At 50.0% G+C, this 19640-nt stretch overlaps 1 protein-coding gene across 3 annotated transcripts in view; it reads right to left on the reverse strand.

The window, feature by feature from the left end:
- Positions 1-1643: 1643 nt before the first annotated feature.
- Positions 1644-19640, reverse strand: part of RPL3 (ribosomal protein L3) — a gene marked incomplete at its 5' end in the record, with an annotated part of 98990 nt that continues 80993 nt past the window's right edge. The window contains 10 exons of one of the 3 annotated variants that reach the window (XM_084880029.1): positions 1644-1744; positions 1849-1968; positions 2297-2392; positions 2832-2933; positions 3388-3548; positions 3789-3975; positions 4977-5112; positions 5646-5814; positions 6890-7082; positions 7952-8107. In XM_084880029.1, coding sequence (XP_084736155.1) covers positions 1700-1744; positions 1849-1968; positions 2297-2392; positions 2832-2933; positions 3388-3548; positions 3789-3975; positions 4977-5112; positions 5646-5814; positions 6890-7082; positions 7952-8107 — 1365 coding nt within the window. In that variant the 3' untranslated portion in view covers positions 1644-1699. Of the gene's footprint in view, positions 1745-1848; positions 1969-2296; positions 2393-2831; positions 2934-3387; positions 3549-3788; positions 3976-4976; positions 5113-5645; positions 5815-6889; positions 7083-7951; positions 8108-19640 lie in introns of those variants that run through there. The other 2 variants (XM_084880027.1, XM_084880028.1) reach the window with 2 other exon arrangements.

Raw genomic sequence — 19640 nt, forward strand, 5'->3', positions numbered from 1 at the left:
GATATGGGGATGGTCAGCAGCCAAGGGCTCAGCTCCCAGGTCAGGCAAGCCTGACCCTGAAAATGGCCCTATGCAGGTTCCATGTGTGGGGAGACGAGAAGGAACAGTTCTTACGTGGAGGTGTATCTGTGGTGCTGGATGCCTGTGCGTGTTCTCAGCCTGGAAGCAGACTACCCGGGAGGTGGGGGGGGGGGGCCTCTCTGGATCCTATATCCCCAAAACCATCCTACTATACACTATCTGCAACTGGACAGAACCCTGGTCAGGGGTTAAGACCTAACCAAGATGTCAGACCAGCAAAGCTCCAGGGCTGGCCTAACTGGGGAGGGAGGCTCAGCAAGATGAGCAAGTGGATTAGGTGGGATCAGCTCAGCCCCCTCCCTTAGACCTGACGGGACATAGGCCTTAGGCCTGGCTCTGCCTTGCTGGACTCGGAGTGGAGCTTCAGAGGACACACTGAGGGGAAGGAATTCTGCCCCACCCACCCCACAAATAAAAAAATAAAGGCAGGAAGGCTATCCTGCAGGGCTGGCCCAGCCAGGTGCCACCCACTCCCACCCCCTGGTGGCTCCATCCTGAAATGCAGCTCCAGCCACTCAACCCTGGATCGTGACAGAAGGGCAGGGTTATTAGGAGACGATCATCTGCATTAGCGAAGAGACCATTTAGGACTGCTCCAGTTCAGGAGGGGCTTCAAACACATGGGGGCCCCAGGCTAGACTCCTGCACACACCAAGCCTTACCCTGCCTCTGCCTGTCTTCTCTGGACTGACCTACATTTTAAGGCCTTCCTTCATGGTGGTGCCATGCTCAACCCACACCTCCCTACCTCTTTTCAGATGAAAGGCAGAGGGAACCAGAGCCCAGGTAATTGAAGTCCTGCCAGCCCCCAGAACGCTGGACAGAGCAGTCACTCCAACTGTGGCATCTGTGGGAGCAGCCTTGACATGCCAGCTGGGGTTCACCGAGGCAAAGCCCTTCCCTAGCAGTTTTGAGCTTAAAGCCAAAACTCACCAGCACTCTGGTGCCAAGCTTGGTCAACAGTAGGTGCTCAACATGGTTAACACAGCACAGGGCAGGGCAGGGCCCAAAAGGGTCCAGGGAGCCTGGACAAGGTTAAACTCCACGTGGCCTCCCTTCTGTGAGGCTGGCCAAGTGAAACCCACAGGGCAGGGCCTTCCTTGGCGTCAGCCCTGGCATTTCCTCAGCTCCAGGTGCGGGGCAGGCCTCCTGCATGACACCCCTCTCCCACCGCCAGAACTTGGCTGCAGGCCACCCACCGAAACAAGCCTGAACTGGATCCCGCTCCTGCACGGATTAGGAACTACATCGCTCATTTGTACACAACAGACTCAGTCTGCCCTGCCACGCCATGCCCATCACCTCCTTCCCATCTCCACAGCTGCCACCCAAGCTGTGCAAACATTTCTGCAGCCGAGCCCCAGCCGCCTCACCCCTAACACTGTACACACTGCTTACCCCCCCAGGCTGGCTTTGAAGTTCAGGGGCAGACCCAGACTCCAGGCACGGGGTAGGGCAAAGGAGAGCAAATGGGACCAAGAGGCCAAGGGCAGCACACCGATGGGAGCACACGGGCCACGTGGAAACAGCCAAGAACGGGAAAAGTCAAACCAAAGGCAGGATCACTGGAAAATAACTTTTATTGAGAGCCCACCAGCGGCACAATCTGCTCCTGACATTAGGCTCCTTCTTCCTTTGCGATGCGGTCTTTCTTGAGTGGTCCCTGTTGGAAAAGGAGAGGTTAGAGGTGGAGGAAGGGACCAGAGATTTCCGGGCAAGCCTCCCGGCCCCCGGTGGGCAGCGGATGGCTGCCAGGTCGGTGCTCACCATGAACGCCTTCTTCTCCTCCACGGTCTGGAAGCGGCCGTGGCCGAACTTGGAGGTGGTGTCGATAAACTTAAGGTCAATCTTCTCCAGGGCCCGCCGTTTGGTCTGCACCAACAGGGACTGTGGCCAAGAGGAGAAACGGTTAGGTCCGAAGAACAGGGCTTTCTCACCTTCTTCCTTCCCAGACCTCCCTGGAGGCGGAGGGGCGGTCTTGTCTGGCTGGTTGTATCCAAGGAGCTGGCCCAGCACATGCAAGCAGAAGCAAACAGCTGGGCCAGACTGGAATTTCCTCCGCCAGGACTTCAAAGACCATGTGGAAGGAGCAGCAAACCCCCCTTCCTTTGAACTCCCCTCCCGGATAGCTCGGCCCGTCTGTGGATTGTTCCCGTTAATAAACTCTGCTCCCTACAGGTTCCCGGTGCAGGTGCCACCCGGGCCCAAGCCTCACCTTGCGGAGGGTGAGCACTCGCTTCTTGGTTCCCACCACACAGCCTTTCAGCATGACGAAGTCATTGGTCACTTCACCGTAGTGGACAAAGCCACCCTGGGAAAAAGCGGGGCCATCAGGTCAGCACCTACCACATAGAACCCTTCAGCCTTCAGGTTCAGGGTGTCCCCAGGCCCCCCCCCCCCCCCCCAAGGGATGCTCTCAGGAGAAAGGCAACAGGAACGTCCTGCAGCCTGCCTGGGACAGTGCCAGCGCTCATTCCAGAGCCTCACCAACAGCTGGGCCGGAGCCCGTTTCTCTCCCACCCCAACCAGTGGACTGATGAGAGGCCATTTCCAGAGAACAGAGCTGGCTGCTATGCAGAGACCAGCAATTGACTGCAAACTTGGCCTCATGAGTCAGGCAGGCCCGAACAGCATCAGGGACCCAGCCCTTCTGGCTGGGCCTGGGGCAAATCCACAAAGGGGGGTGACATCTGCCAGACCCAGGGCCTCAGAGGCCAGAGAAGACAGCTGGCTCCCAGCTTGTTCCTCACCAGAGGGTTGATGCTCTTGTCAGACAGGTCGTAGTCGGTGGAGGCGTTGTTCTTGATTAGCTTGCCATCCTTGATGAGGTAGCCCTGGCCAATCTTGTAGATCTGCACAAGGGAGAGAGCGTTAAGTAAGACTTGGGAAAGAGGACACAGGCAGGATGGCCGTTAGGGACAGTAATGCCCACTGAGCGGTGGCCTAGCCTGCAAAGGACTCTGGGAAAGCAGTTCTGAACTCAGTCCTGATGGGGTGCCCCAGACTCAGAAGTTACAAGAACTGGCTGGCTCTACACTGAAGACACTGCCGTCCAACAGAGTGGACGGGGGCCTCTGCAACACTTCCTGGAAGGACAGGCTCCCTCCGGTCACACTAGGGATCAGCGGCACCAGAACCACCTCCAAGGATGGCATCACACAAGCCAACAAGGACAGCCAATTCCAAGTGACACCCAGAGGCTCCCCCACTAATGGTGGTGACAAGACAATAACTCTCCTTCCTATAATGGGGTCACCTTCCCTTCCCAGGGTCGAACCCCTGAATGACCCCCACCTAACACCTCACCTTCTTGTTGATCTCAGTGCGGTGATGGTAGCCTTTCTGCCCAGCCCGGGCCACAGAGAAGGCCACCCGGGCAGGATGCCACGCCCCGATACAGGCCACCTTCCGCAGCCCTCTGTGGGTCTTGCGTGGCAGCTTCTTGGTGTGCCAGCGGCTGGTGACCCCTGGAATGGACACAGGCTGTTACTGGGTGTCCGGCACTCTTGACATTGGCCCTTGCCTGCTGGGAAGAGCCAGTCGGCAACCACAGGGCTGTTCTCAGAAGGAAGGCAGCAAGGAATGTTTCCGCACAGTGACTCGGGCGCTGTGCCCAGCGCTCATTCCAGAGCCTCATCACTGAACAGCATCTTGGAGACCCTCCTCCAGAGTTTAAGCCCAGCAACCTGGGCCGCTGCCAAGCTCACCTTTGTAGCCTTTGCCCTTGGTCACTCCGATGACATCAATCATCTCATCCTGTCCAAACACCTGGTTCACAGGGACCTGCTGCTCCAGCCTCTCCCGGGCCCAGTCCAGCTTCTCGGCCACCGTGCCTCCGTTCACCTGGATCTCCATGAGGTGGGCCTTCTTCTGGCGCAGAGGAAGCAGGCGCATCTGGAAGGAAATGGATGCAGGTCAGCCCCCTGCGCTTCAAGCTCTTCTCCAGCAGGAAGAACATGGTGACCTGACTGCCCACTGGGCACAATTCCCCTTTCAGTTCTGAGGAGCCAAGCCGTGACACACAGGGCTCACACCAAGATATGCCCACTTGCCCAGATCCTGGCACCAACAACCCGAATGTTGCTGACCACTGACTGTCCTTTGGCCAGTGCCTTTCAGGTACTGCCCACCTACCTCGCTCTATTAGCTACCAACAATTCACCTACACTTTGGAGAGCAGGGAAACACTGCAGCCAACTGTATAAGGTGCAAGCTTAGAAAACAAATAAATGCAGGCCTAAAGCTTGTAGCCGCCCTCAGTGGACTGATGTGGTCACTAACTACACAAGGCCACTCAGCACTCAGGAGAGGGGCTTACACCAGGGAGTGGCCCAGAGCGCTGAGGAGGCACTCCCTACCCAGGCCAGGCCGCCTCCTGCCAGGTGTGCGATGCTTCACCACTGACTCTTCACTCCTTTCAGGAGTCAGGCACTGACACTTAATCATGAGTCACCACCAATTCCTTCAACCAGTTTTCATTACAACAAGCATCATTTTCCTAATAACCAAAAGGGACACAGTGCCCTCTGCTGACAAGGGACAGAAAGACCAACCGACAAGCAGAGGCACTGGATGTCTTTCTTACTCAGGCCACTGTCCAATGGGCCATGACCTGGTCCTAAGAACCAGCTGGCCCATTGCTGTGTTAATTTCAAACACCCCCCCCAGGCTGCTCACTGACTGGATCTCCTAAGTTTTGATGAACCTGAACCAGTCTAACCAGCCCCCTAAGTCCCCAAGGCTTGACACCAAATCACTTAAGAGGATGGACTCGAGGTGACTGAACCTCCCAAATAGGCAGCATCTGATAATCGAAGCCCCACGTGACCATAAGCCCCCGCCAGAAAGGGAGCTGCAGGCAGAGCTGCCTCGGGGGCACCCTGGCAAGTGCTCACCTGGGTGTGGGCGATGACGCGGATGACCTGGCAGTACTTCTTCATGCTGCTGAAGTCCTTCTCCAGCTGCTTCTTGCCATCGTCGTCTTGCCACTTCTTGGAGTACTTGGTGAAGGCCTTCTTCTTGGACTTATGCCTTCAGGAGCAGAGCAGAGTTGGGGAGGGGCCGGGTGCAGGCCTTCATCACCCTCTGAGGGGTGAGAGGAAGGCACACGGGCACCACGTGGGGATGGAGCTCATTGCCGGCTTCTAAGGAGCCTTTTCCACCGGCAAGCGGAGCCTGGATAGAGCTCATCGGGCAGAGCCGAGCGGAGCTGGGCAGAGGTCCACAGATTAATACAAGTCACCGACATCCAAGCACACGCTAATTCTTGCTCCGGTCTAGCCATTACCCAGACCACACACCCAGGCAGGACTGCTATCTCTTGATTTCTCATGGGACTCTCAATACTTCCCAGAAACCAAGAAAACACTGAAAACTGAGTCCTAAGCCAACACCCACTAAGCTGCTCCCAGCTCAGGAAACCACCAACTGCTCTAAGGGCTGCCTCCAGGAATTGTTCTGTTCCAGAGGCAACTGACCCCCCCACCACTAGCGCACCTCCCATTACACTGAGCAGCCCTGCACACGTGCACCTCCCCAGCCCTCACCTAGGACCCCTCCCTTACCAGTTCTTATAAAAGCGCCTTTTGCACTCATCGCTGATGTGCTCGGCAAAGATGGTCTTGAAGGTGCGGAGGCCCCGGGGGGTCTCCACGTAGCCCACGATGCCCACCACCACCATGGGTGGCGTCTCCACGATGGTCACGGCCTCCACAACTTCCTTCTTGTTCACCTCTGCGGAGAAAGCAGGCAGTCAGACTCCAGTGGTCTACCGAGAATGCCCAAGGGTTAGTGTTTTATACAAACTGTGAAGTGCTCATGTAGGCTGGGAGGGCAACTTGCTTATAACACAGGTTACAGAAGCAGGGCCCACGTCAGCATACACTGACCACTTTTAGCTTAAAAAGATATAGGACCTGCCCCGCCTGTGTGCTCAGGGTTGAGCATTAGCCTATGAAGCAAGAGATTCCCAGTGAAGACACATGCCCCAGTTGCAGGATCCATCTCCAGTAGGGGGCATGCAGCAGGCAGCATTAATTTTTGTATCTCTCCCTTTCCCTTCCTCTCTGGAACCAAATATATATATATGAATAACCCTAATAAGGCTATTAATATTAACAGCCTGTTTTCATTCTTTTCTGTCATAGAAAGCTCTGTAGACAACACATTTCTTACTACTTGAATAATACAAGCACTCCAAGTATAAAAGGGTGTCAAGATATCTCTACGGTCAGGTAGACATCAGCTACCATGGTTAAGTAATCAGGGCAGTGTTCCACTTGGCAAGTTTTCTACTTCAAAACTCACAACCCAGCCATAACCGGTTTGGCTCAGTGGACAGAGCATCGGCCTGCGGACTCAAGGGTGCCGGGTTCAATTCTGACCAAGGGCCATGTACCTTGGTTACAGGCACATACCCAGCAGGGAGTGTGCCTGAGGCAGATGATTGATGTTTCTCTCATCCATGTTTCTAACTCTATCCCTCTCCCTTCCTCTCTGTAAAAAAAAAAAAAAAAACCTTACAACCCAGGGCAGTCTTCATGCCTTTTAGGTCGGCATACTTCTCTACGCTGTGGCTCTTGACAAATTTAGCCACACCATGCTCCTTGATGTCAATACATCCCTCCAACCTACAAATGGTAGTGCCAGCCACCTGGGAATGTTAATCTTAAAAAACCATCAAGATCGTTTGAGATGTTCTGTTGGTTTCCGAAGTCTGCCCTCCTACAGCTGGGCCCCAACTAATCCAGTCCCCACCCTCAATCCCTAACCCCCCACCAGCTGGGAGGACCACACAGCGTGTACGTACTGGATCCTGGCCTGTCCACCTCGCGCACGATGTGGGTCATGCCGGCCTTGTAGCCCAGGAAGGCTGTGAGGTGGACTGGCTTGGAGGAGTCATCCTTGGGGAAGCTCTTCACCTTCCCGCGGTGCCGGCTGCTGCGCTTCCGAGGCAGGAAGCCCAGGGACCCATGCCTGGGAGCGGAGAACTTCCTGTGAGACTAAGGAAAAGACGGACATTTAGTACCAAAACTTGGAATTCACTTCTGGGTTCCCAGATGTCCAAATGGTCCCTTGAGGGGTCTCAGCAGTGCTGAATCCAGACCCAGCTAAATTGGGTTTGCCTTTTGTAGCATCTCAAATCCTCTTTACAATCTAGGAAAATGAACTACCCCCCTTTCCTCTAAATCAGATTAACAGGTGGCTTTATAGTCGTAAAGTTCCTGAGCACCGAGAGACTTCTGGGACACGCGGATGGGCAGCAGGTAATGGCACTAGAGGCTCCTCTGCCCGCGGTGACACACAGGCCACGAGAACGCACAGAGCCAAATCAGAACATGACATTCAGCACAGAGTCTCTGTCCGCCCGTCAGTAAGTTCATCACTTGTGGTTTCTGGGAACTCGAGGCCGAAGTTGTCCCAAGCGTCCCGGAAATTTCAGAATGTGGACTCAACACCCTCTACCGTCTCCCCTCCTGCCGACGGCTTTGGTTCCTAAACCTCCCAACTGGCAAGAATAATGTTGCCTGGCTCCCCGACCACGTCTAGGTCGGCCTGGCTGAAATGCTTACGGACTCCAATCTCGACTAGCACCAAATTGGTAAGGCCGAGACTCAGAAACAGCCCGTGGCTTGAAAATTGTCGGACCCGGGCACCCTAGCCCAGCTCAGGCCTTCTCCGCAGCCAATCAATAGACCCAAGGCCAACCACAGGCCTCGGTGTTTCCCGAAAATAGGCCTGGCTGCGGCTCCCGCTGAGCGTCCCGGGCTCTCAGAGCCGGTCCTCGGCGCTGGGGGAGCCGCGATGGCGCCGATGCTCCGCGGACTCAGCCAGGCCGCCATGGCCGGGGAGGAAGGCGCTAAGACAGTACGTACCATGCTGTCGCCAACGCTGCCGGTAGAGATCGGCCGGCGCTCGGCGTGCGATATATAAAGCCCCGTCTGGCTCCGCCTCTTCCGGCGTACGAGCGCGCACCCGCGGCGGACGTCGGGTCAGGGGGCAAGCACCGATTCCCCTTTCCACGCATGCGCATCCTCGCCCAACGTCTGTTCCCAGCGGGACGGGAGTTTGGAAGGGGGCGTTGGAGCCGCTACGGCGAGCGCCTGGGTTCAAACTTAGTGAAACGCCGCGGAAATGTGGCGGAGGGCTTCCTGCCATAAATTTACCGCGCCGGGCGGCAGCCACACTCTGACGCGCCGTTCCGCTGAAGGAAGATAGCTGGCTGCGTCGCTTCTTTTCACATTGAATGCAATCACCTCTGGGGTTGAATAACTCAGCTGTGGGCTTCTGCCCAAAACAGTTTCACGCACGGAACCCATTTCCATCCCGCTCAGTGGATCAGGTTTGTTGCCATTTTGCAGGCACGCAGTTGGAAAGCGTTGCGCTGCTCTAAGTGGGAGAGAAAAGATTGCACCGCCGGTTTTCTGACTTCCAACCGAGAGCCCCTCCCACTGCACCCACTTGCCTTCAGTATGTCCTAATGTGGGCCCTGGCCGGTTTGCCTCAGTGGATAGAACATCAGCCTGCGGACTGAAGGGTCCCTGGTTCGATTCCCGCCCGTCAAGGGCACATGCCCTTGATCCCTAGAAGGGGGACGTACAGGAGGCAGAAGATCAGTGATTCTCTGGTGTTTCAATCTCTCTCTCCCTCTCCCTTCGTCTCTGAAATAAATGAAAATATATATATTTTTTAAAAAAAGATTTAACAAACAATGCTACTGAAGATCCTGGACAAACTTGGCAGTCAAGAGAAAGGACAGCATCCATAGACCTGCACTGCAGTATAGCTCACTGGGATATTGCCTTGCATCTCAGTTTCCCACCTGCCAAAAAGAGATTTATTCATTCATTGAACAAATGTGGGGGACCCTTTCCCCGGCCCCACGTGGGAGTCCATTCTGTGGGGCTCTTTCCCTCTCCCCACGTGGGAGTCTGTACTTGTTCTTCAACAAATCTCCACCTTTGCTATAATAAAAAAATTAAAACACACACACACACACAAATGTGCCCTGAGCCTGCCCTGCCTAAGAATGACTCTAAGGCAGCGTTTTTCAACCGCTGTTCACACTAGTGTGCCGCGAGATGTTGCCTGGTGTGCCGTAGGTGCAGACAAGACAAGAATTTTATAATTTTTCACTATTTTGTTTACTTAATATTTCATAATAAAGTAATTATAAAATACTTTCTTTGTGTTTATTTGATTCCTATTCAAGAGAATTACTTTATATATAGTCAATATAGGCACAGAGTTAAATTTTTTAACATTTTCTAATGGTGGTGTGCCTCGTGATTTTTTTCATGAAACAAGTGTGCCTTTGCCCAAAAAAGGTTGAAAAACACTGCTCTAAGGAGTCAGCTGGGCGGGGGGAAGCCAGCGAGGCGGTGGGGATAGGTAGAGGGCTTTCACTCTTCCATGCCAGCCCTCAAGGCAGTGCCTGGAAAGGGCCACTGAGGGCACTGTATTGTAGAGTGCTCCTCCCTACCTAATTACCCTATCAAGGACACTTTCCTATTCTAGTAAAGGTCATAAAGGAGCAGAATCAGGAGACACTCAGGATGGATGGGATCTGGAGAGTACTTGTGTGAGTCACTGGGGCTATAGGGGTGGGAAGAGGAAGCAGGAAGGGCCCAAGTCAGGATATCCATTTTGGAATATGAGGTAGATAGTGTTATTTCTTAAAGGGCGAGATAAATTTATATGTGTGGGTTTGGATTCATTTATGGGGTTAACTGTATCCTTTCTCCTTCCAAGAACATGTCTTAGGCTATAAGAAAAAGGTGAGGAATGAAATATAGTGGCAACCATACTTTGGTAAAAACTGCTGTTTGAATTTTAACCTTGCTATCTGACTTCGACCTTCTATTACTTGCTTAAACAATAGGGTAGTTGCAGGAGATGGACTCCCACTGACTCAGTAGCTTCAGGGGTAGAAACTATAGATAACCATTAGTTATGCTTTTGTATTTTGGGCAAGGTAGGGCCACATTCCAATGTCTAGCAGGATGTGACTGGGAACCCACCCTGTGGGCTGTCCCCAGTCTTTAGAATTTAGTCTTTAGGATTTTAGAACAAAGGAAAATTCCTGTGGTTTGAATCTTTAACATGGACTGCCTACCCCTGAAACAGTGCAGTCATTTGGAGTCCACCTGCGGGTGGTGCTCTTCTGGCTGTCCTGGCCAGTCAATAAATCCTTGCCTGCTTTTTTAAATTAATTAATCAGCCTCCGGTGGTCTTGTTTTTGAACCAGGGTTCAACCCCACAACAAGGAAGTGATGAAGGGAAATAAGACGGGATCTCACCCAAACACATTGCAGAACTCTGTTTACGCCAGAGTAGCCCCCCCATTTGGCTCTGAGCCTCTGTGAGGCCAAATATAAACCATGACAATGAGGAGTTACATGCTTGACGATATCCACACGATAAAAAGAAGCCATTGCCATGTGCGGATACAGCAAGGATGCCGCAGTCTGCAAGCCAGGAAGCAGGTCCTCGCCAGAACCTGAGCATGCCCGTACCTGGTGTGAAACTTCCTGGCCTCCAAAACCCTGAAAAATCAATTTGTTGTTGTTTAAGCTGCCTCCCTCGCCCCCCAATCCCTCCACTCCCCCCACCCACCCACCCCCACTCAAAACCAGCCAACCAACTAGTGGCCAGAGTGCACTGTGCCTGAAATCTGAAATAAAACCTGAAACAAACTTCTCTGGGGAGAAGGATCTCCACAAAATACCACGGCCTGGGGGAGTCTATTTTGAAGTAGTGGCGTTAGAAAAACTTGAAGTTAAAAAATTTGGCTCTCAAAAGAAATTTCAATCATTGTGCTGTTGATATTTGGCTCTGTGGACTAAATGAGTTCGCCGACCACTGCCCTAGGCCTTTACTAGGCTGGACAAGGGGGGATGGTACGCAATATGCAAGATACACGCATACCAGGGGCTGGGCCGGGGACCTGGTCTCAGCTCAGTCACTACTCTGTGTCCTTGGGGAGGTCCCTGGTGTATTCTTCCCCTTTCTCAGCCTCAGTTTCCTTTTCTGTAAGTATAGATAATAGGACTCGAGGGAAAGAGGGTATATGAAAATGTGCCAATTGTGAATTGTAGAGTGCTCCTCCCTACCTAATTACCCTATCAAGGACACTTTTATATTCTAGTAAAGGTCATAAAAAGAAGACCTGAATAAATGGAGGGACATCATCAATTCATGGATGGACTAACCTAATGTCTTAAAAATGTCAATTGTCTCCAAATTAATATGTAAAGGATTAGGGGGGGAGGAGGGAAAGGGGGGGACTCATAGACTGATTCTAAGATTTATATGAAAAATCAAGGTCCTTACAAATGTAAGGCATTTTTTTGGGGAAAAAATATGGAGCCAAGAAGAGAACTTGCTCTACCAAATAATAAGACATATTACAAAATTGTCCCGACCTGCGGGGCAACAACGGGGGCACGCAGGAACCACCTAAGAGAATGAACAAACAAGGAACGCGAAAGAATGGGAGCAAGACAAGTTCTGATCAAGCTCCGATTTTTATTCTCTGAAATGGCTGTATTTATACAGCAGAAACAAAGCGGGGCAGGGTTGCCTATGCAGGGGGGTCTTTGGTATCTGGCAACACAGGATTGGCTAACTGCCAGGGGCGGTGTGACATTCCAAGGTGCAACATTCCAAGGCTGGGCTATCTAGGGGGGAGGATCAGGAAGGGGAAGTGGCAGGAAGATGCTAAGCAGGAAGATGCTAAGCTGCAGGTTATCTTATCTTCTGGCGAAGCCCTCAGGGCACCACATAACTTCTGCTAGAAGGAACTTAATTCTATTTCCTTAAGACTGAGTTGCTTGCCTCAACTCTGCTGGCTCCCAACACAAAATTATAGTAATAAAACCATGTAGAGGCAGAAAACCAGGCAGAAAAATGGGCTGGAATGCCGAGCGAAGACATAAGCCAGCTACAAATGGGAACTTGGTCCATGAACACGTGACATTGCAAACCAGTGGGGAGAGCACAGACAATTTAGCAGAGTTAGAGGCACTGGTTCACTAGCTGGAAAAATTAATAAATATGGATCTTGCAGTAGGTTGAATAGTGGTCCCCAAAATATATGTCTACCTAGAACCTCTGAATGTGGCCTTAAAATAATTCTGTGTCAAAGAGGCATATCTTGGGGTGACATATTCTGGTTTTCTTTGATGCTGTTTCTGCACAGGGAAATGGTGCACAGCCCGTTAGCCAGTAGGCAGCTCTGTATCCAGAAACACGAAAAGACTTTCAATAAAGACAGCAAATATGGAACAACACAAATGCTATCAACCTATTTATTTAAAGATTACACCCTGGCTAGTGTGGCTCAGTGGTTGAGCATCAATTTATGAACCAGGAGGTCACAGTTTGATTCTAGGTCAGGGCGCATGCCTGGGTTTCCAGCTCAATCCCAGTAGGGGGCATGAGCCAGAAGCCAATTCCAGCGTGTCAGCAGGGCTGAATCATCTGGAGATGGCTGAGGGCATTTCCCCACACCTAAAAGATTTGGGTAAAGGATTGCTGGCTGCCAGACACCTAAAGGCATTTCAATCTACATGTTATTGCCTCCTGCTGGCCAAACACCTGAACAGCCGTAGGCAATTCCCCAATCTGACAATGGATTCTGTATACCAAACCCTGACCTTTGTTGTATATCTACTTTGCCTTAGGACAATTTGTGTTAAAAAAAGCAAGGGATCCTGAGACAAGAGAGAACTTAGTTCCTTTAGCAAAGTCTTCTCTGGCTCCCAATAATGCCTTCCAGAAGTATGTTTCGACTCTGGACTCTTGATTAATTTACACACAGTGCTTCTCCAGGTTCCTGAACCCTTCTAGATGCTGGATTAAGACCACTGGCATTAGGCGTGAAGAGGCAGCCATGCACTGAGCCTCTAGATCACTTATAAAATCATTTGGGGCAAGCTGATTTTAAGTATTGCAAGCACAATTTTAATATGCAAGTTAAAAGTTTTAAAACCTGAAAATAAAAAGAATTTTTAAAAATATATATTTTATTGATTTTCCACAGAGAGGAAGGGAGAGGGATAGAGAGCTAGAAATATCCATCAGCTGCCTTCTGCACGCCCCCCACTGGGGATGAGCCCTCAACCAAGGTACATACCCTTGACCGGGAATCGAACCTGGGACCCTTGAGTCCGCAGGCCGACACTCTATCCACTGAGCCACACTGGTTTCAGAATAAAAAGAAATTTCTCAAGTTTTTGGTCATTTGAGAGTACTGACTTTTGGCTTTATTATCTTTATTGTAATATTTTGTATTCATTAATTTATGTTTTTATTTTTATAAAAAAAAATTTTGTTTCTAATTTTGGGTGGTTCACTCTTTGGATCTTTATCTGATTTCTTAATTTGGTTGCTTTACTCATTAATTTTCAGCCTTTTTTCTAGTGTAAGCATTTAAGATTTTAAAAATTCCTTCTGTATACTACTTTCACTGTGTCCCCTAAATTACAATTTTAAGGGTTTTTTAGTTTTAAGTATTTTCTATTTTCTTTTTTTTTAAGGTATATTTTTATTGATTTCAGAGAGGAAGGGAGAGGGAGAGATAGAAACATCATGATTAGAGAGAATCATTGATCAGCTGCCTCTTATATGTCTCATACTGGAGACCAAGCCCACAACCCGGCATGTGTCCTGACTAGAAATCAAACCAGTGACCTCCTGGTTCAGAGTCGATGTTCCACCACTGAGCTACGCCAGCCGGGTCGATCTTTCAATTCAGAGTGAGGTATATACACTCATTACATTGTAGAATAACTTAAGGTTCTGTCAATTTTAAAAATATATTTTATTGATTTTTTACAGAGAGGAAGGGAGAGAGAGCTAGAAACATCGATGAGAGAGAAACATCGATCAGCTGCCTCCTGCACACTTCCCACTGAGGACGTGCCTGCAACCAAGGCACATACCCTTGACCGGAATCAAACCTGGGACCTTTCAGTCTGCAGACCAAAGCTCTATCCACTGAGCCAAACCAGTTTCAGCTGTTAATTTTCAATGGAATATATTTTGCATCTATTTGATTTGCGATAGTGAAAATTAATAACTGCAACTAAAACTGCGGTCAGGAAGGCCTGTAGGGGGAGCTCCAGGCCCTACTGCTCATTCTCAATTACCCTAAACAGGAAGACACGTACTTGGCCTCTCCAACTGGGAGGTGCATTGCTTCCCTACCCACAGCAAGAAGGAAGGCTTTCCTCTTGGCCTGCAGTAAGCCCAGACAATAGAAAATGCCACAGAGAAAGAAAGGAAAGAAAGAAAGGACAGAAAAGGAAGGGAAGGGAAGGAAGGAAATGCCACAGCTCAGCCAATGAGAAGCTATTTCACCCTAAACTCTTTTTTTTTTAATTAATATATTTTATTGATTTTGTACAGAGAGGAAGGGAGAGAGATACAGAGTTAGAAACATCGATGAGAGAGAGTCATCGATCAGCTGCCTCTTCCACGCCCCCTACTGAGGATGTCCCTGCAACCCAGGTACATGCCCTTGACCGGAATCGAACCTGGGACCTTTCAGTCCGCAGGCCGACGCTCTATCCACTGAGCCAAACCGGTTTCGGCTCACCCTAAACTCTTACTTTCCTCCAATGAGCTTTCATTTTTCCTTTGCTAGTGACTTGCGTGCCCCACCCTGCTCTCTATTTTAAATGATTCCTCGGGGAATCGCTACTTGCTAGATGAGATCTGCCTGATTTTATGAATCATTTTATAAAGCCAATTAGATCTTCAAATTTCCTCAGCTGAGTTTTGTTCTTTAGGGAGAGAGGAAAGGAGAGAAATATTGCTCGTTGCCTCCCACCCTGACCAGGGATTGAACCCTCAGCCTGGGTATGCGCCCTGACCAGGAATCTGATCTGCAACCATTTGATTTATGGACAACATGCCAAGCAACTGAGCCACACCAGCCAGGGCGGTCCTTTTTCACTTCTGCCGGATGGTTTTTGACGGTCCTTAGTTCCTTTCTCACCCTGTTGATTGCTTCATTAGTTCTTCAGTCCGTCAAATATGCCGAAACTGGTTTGGCTCAGTAGATATAGAGTTGGCCTGTGGACTGAGGGGTCCCGGGTTCGATTCCGGTCGGGGGCATGTACCTTGGTTGTGGGCACATCCCCAGTAGGGGGTGTGCAGGTGGCAGCTGATGAGATGTTTCTAGCTCTCTATCCCTCTCCCTTCCTCTCTGTAAAAAATTAATAAAATATATTTAAAAATATATATTCCCATTTTATATCAGGATCACGACATCTGAATCCTTTGCTGGCCTGATTCTGCTACTTATTATTTCTGCTGATTTTATCTTGCTATCCTGTTTATTTGTGTGTTTTGTGATATTTTAACTTTGAGCTCTTATTTGGGGAAATTTTATCTGCTGGAATTTTCCAAGGCTTGGATTGAGAAGATTTGCATTTTCCTGGGCCCTCAGGGGGTCACCAACCCAGCACCATTTGAAGCAAAATTCTCAGTCTGGGATTCTTCAGAGTAGGCAGACAGAGTGAACTAGGGCAGGAGGGCTGGCTGGATAAGGTCAGGGTCCCCCTCTATCCTATGTGAAGCCTAAGACCTCGCAGCCTCTGCCCTCTGGCTCAGGCAGCCACGGAGAGCAAGTACCTCTGGACATCAAAGCCTCCTGTGAGGTCCAACTCAGACCGCGCGTTGGTGGCCCAGCCGCCTCCCTGGTCTCCAGTTCCACCTCACAGCTGCTACCATTTCAGGGCGGCAGGGAGCAGACACCGTGTCCAGGAAGCTCACCTCTCTGGGCTCATGCCTTGCTTCTTTTTGGGTCCTTTTGGCCATCCCTTCTTTTTTCCCTAGCATTTTAATTTTTTTGGCTATCTAGACTTTCATACTGTTGGTTCTGTTCTTTTTCTTCGTAATATTCTTTCTCTGGGGTTTCCAGAGATGCTTATTTTTTTTATACATATATATATATTTTATTGATTTTTTACAGAGAGGAAGGGAGAGAGATAGAGAGCCTTAAACGTCGATGAGAGAGAAACATCGACCAGCCGCCTCCTGCACACCCCCCACTGGGGATGTGCCCGCAACCAACATACATGCTCTTGACCGGAATCGAACCCGGGACCTTCCAGTCCGCAGACTGACACTCTACCACTGAGCCAAACTGGTTTCAGCGAGAGAGATGTTTATTTTAAAGACTAGAGGCCTGGTGCATGAAATTTGTGCACTCGGGGGTTGGGGGGTCCCCTCAGCCCAGCCTAAGCCCTCTAGCAGTCCGGGAGTCCTCAGCGGATGTCTGACTGATGGCTTAGGCCCACAGTCAGACATCCTTAGTGCTGCTGAGGAGACAGAAGAGGCTCCCACCACCGCTGCTGTGCTCGCCAGCTGTGAGCCTGACTTCTGACTGAGCGCCACTCCCCTGTGGGAGCGCACTGGCCACCAGGGGGCAACTCCTGCATTGAGCGTCTGCCCCCTGGTGGTCAGTGCATGTCATAGCAACATGTGGTTCCACCGTTCAGTCGATTTGCATATTAGCCTTTTATTATATAGCATAAAGTCTTTTTTAAAAATATTTTTATTGATTTTTTACAGAGAGGAAGGGAGATAGACAGAGAGCTAGAAACGTCAATGAGAGAGAAACATCAACCAGCTGCCTCTTGCACACCCCCTACCGGGGATGTGCCTGCAACCAATGTACATGCCCCTGACCGGAATCGAACCTGGGACCTTTCAGTTCGCAGATCGACGCTCTACCACTGAGCCAAACCGGCTTTGGCTGGGATAAAGTCTTATCTTTCGCTAACTTCATCTCATCTGCAGTGGCTTCATGGCCCGCTTGCTGTGAGTGGTGGATTTGTGCCTATGGGATTTCAATAAGGCTTTTGGAATTTGGGTTTCCAGCCTCACGTGGAGGGGCAGGGTTTTGTTTCCCCTTGTCTTTCTCTTTCTCTCTCTCTGAGCTTGCCCTGCCTGTCCAGGCTTGGCTTGTTGTTGCCTCTACCCAGGTTCGCCAGCCCACGATCCAGAAGCAGACCTCACAGTGGCGTTTTAGGGTTCCTCCTCAGACACACTGGGGACATTCGGCCTCAGGGGAGGAGCCAGCAGGAGGCTTGCTTCAGCATTCGCTGTGCGCGCAAGAGCTCTGAATCCCTGTCCTCCCTCCCTGCGCCCACCGCTTTCTCTAAGCCACAGTCCCAGGCAGGGACCCTGCCACTTTATTTTTTTGCTCCCCAGTGGCAGAGTGCCATCCTTTGTCGCTGGCTTCAGACAGGCCTGGCTCAGGTTCTGCCTCTTGTGGTGTCTACTTGGACCCACAGCCCCACGCCCTTGGCTTCAGCCCTCTCGCATTGCTCTGTGAATGGAGCAGAAGTTTCTGTTGGTCTGTGGTTATGGTTGTTATCTAGTCCCACACAACAGACACTCCATGGCTTTGTGGCTCAAAACAACCGCCGTTTTATTATGTCAAGTCGTTGCGCTTGCCGAAACCGTTTGGCTCAGTGGATAGAGCGCCGGCCTGCAGACTGAAGGGTCCCAGGTTCGGTTTCTGTCAAGGGCATGTGCCTTGGTTTCGGGCACATCCCCGGTAGAAGGTGTGCAGGAGGCAGCTGATTGATGTTTCTCTCTCATCGATGTTTCTAACTATCTCTCTCCCTTCCTCTCTGTAAAAAATCAATAAAAAAATATTAAAAAAAAAAAAAAAAAAAAAAGATGTTGCACTTCAGGTCACCAGATCCACTGGGGTCAGGGCATATACCCCGGTTTTGGGCTCAATCTCCAGTAGGGGGCGTGCAGGAGGCAGCTGATGGATGTTTCTCTCATGGATATTTCCCTCATGGATGTTTCCATCTCTCTATCCCTCTCCCTTTCTTTCTCTCTCTCTCTCTCTCAAAAAGAAAAAGAAAGAAAAGAAAAAAAAAAAGAAAAAAAGTGCCTGAGGCAAATTTTTAAATTAGTAATAGCCCAGGCAACTCATCCTCACACAGACCTAACACCTTCTATACCAAAGCGGCCTCAAGGGGGCAGCAGAGGAGCAAAGGCGCGATGGCCCTTGGCCTGGGCTGGGGATTCCAACTGGCAGGATGTGTAGGCCGCTCTGGGTTTGCAAAAGCTTGACCTACAGAGAACAGCTTGACGCCCACGTTGGCCTCGCCGCTAACGCAGAGCAGAAAGTACACGCAGATGGTAGAAGAGGAGATGTCTCCATAACCTGCGTGGTGGCTCTCAAATAGGGCTTCAGGCAGGAGCCTGGAAACCTACTCGCCTTTTATAGCTTCACGGTTTTAAGAAAAGGCCTCCATATCTTGTATCTACCTTGTTGAAAACCAACTGGGATGGGGAGGCTAATAATGTGCACTAAGCTCTTTCTTTGTATCAGGCACATTTTATGCATCCTTGTCAGTTAATTAATCCTGACAATAGTCCTCAGAGGTAGCTACTATGCTTATTTCTATTTTTTAAAAATATATATATTTTTTTATTTCAGTGAGGAGAGAGAGAACCATTGATCGGCTGCCTCCTGCACGCCCCCTCTTTGTCCATTTTTTAATTGGATTGTTTGTTTTCCTTTTGTTAAGTTTTTTTTTTTTTAATACATTTTATTGATTTTTCACAGAGAGGAAGGGAGAGAGATAGTTAGAAACGTCGATGAGAGAGAAACATTGACCAGCTGCCTCTTGCACACCCCCTACCGGGGATGTGCCCGCAACCAACGTACATGCCCTTGACCGGAATCGAACCTGGGACCTTTCAGTCCGCAGGCTGACGCTCTATTCACTGAGCCAAACTGGTTTCGGCGCTTCTTTCTTTCTTTTTTTTTTTTTTTTTTTTCCAGATGAGGAAACAGGCCCAGAGAGGAGAAACCATTTGCCAAAGGTCACACAATATTTATTGAATGAATACATGAATGACTATTAGTCACTGATGAATATCACTCACCGATTTGGCCCATCACACTTGCACACATTTTTCCCTATGTTATAATTTTAAAATTAAATATAATTTACATATAGTGAAAATTACCCTTTTTATGGACAGTTCTGCAAGTTTTGACAAACATATTTAGTCAATCATGTAATCACCATAAAGAAGAGATAAAATGGTTCTACCACCCCCCTACATTTCACACGCTCCTTAGAAGTAAATTCCACACCCTCCCCTGTCACGTCAGCCCCCTCCCAGACCCTCCCAGCCCCTGGCCTGTTTTCTCTCCCTATGCTCTTGCTTTTGCCTGAATGTCACATGAAGAGAAACATGCAATCTGCAGTCTTTTGAGTCTGGCTTCTTTTTAAAAATATATATTTTATTGATTTTTTACAGAGAGGAAGGGAGAAAGATAGAGAGCTAGAAATGTCAATGAGAGAGAAACACCAATCAGCTGCCTCCTGCACAACCCCCCACTGGGGATGTGCCTGCAACCAAGGTACATGCCTTGACCGGAATCAAACCCGGGACCCTTCAGTTCGCAAGCCGACGCTCTATCCACCGAGCCAAACCGGTTTGAGCGAGTCTAGCTTTTTTCACTGAGTATAATGCATTTGAGGTCCACCCATGTTGTATCCATCCTTCGTGGC

The sequence above is a fragment of the Pipistrellus hanaki genome (assembly GCF_964339955.1).
Source record: "Pipistrellus hanaki genome assembly, chromosome: 3".
NCBI classification, from domain to species: domain Eukaryota; kingdom Metazoa; phylum Chordata; class Mammalia; order Chiroptera; family Vespertilionidae; genus Pipistrellus; species Pipistrellus hanaki.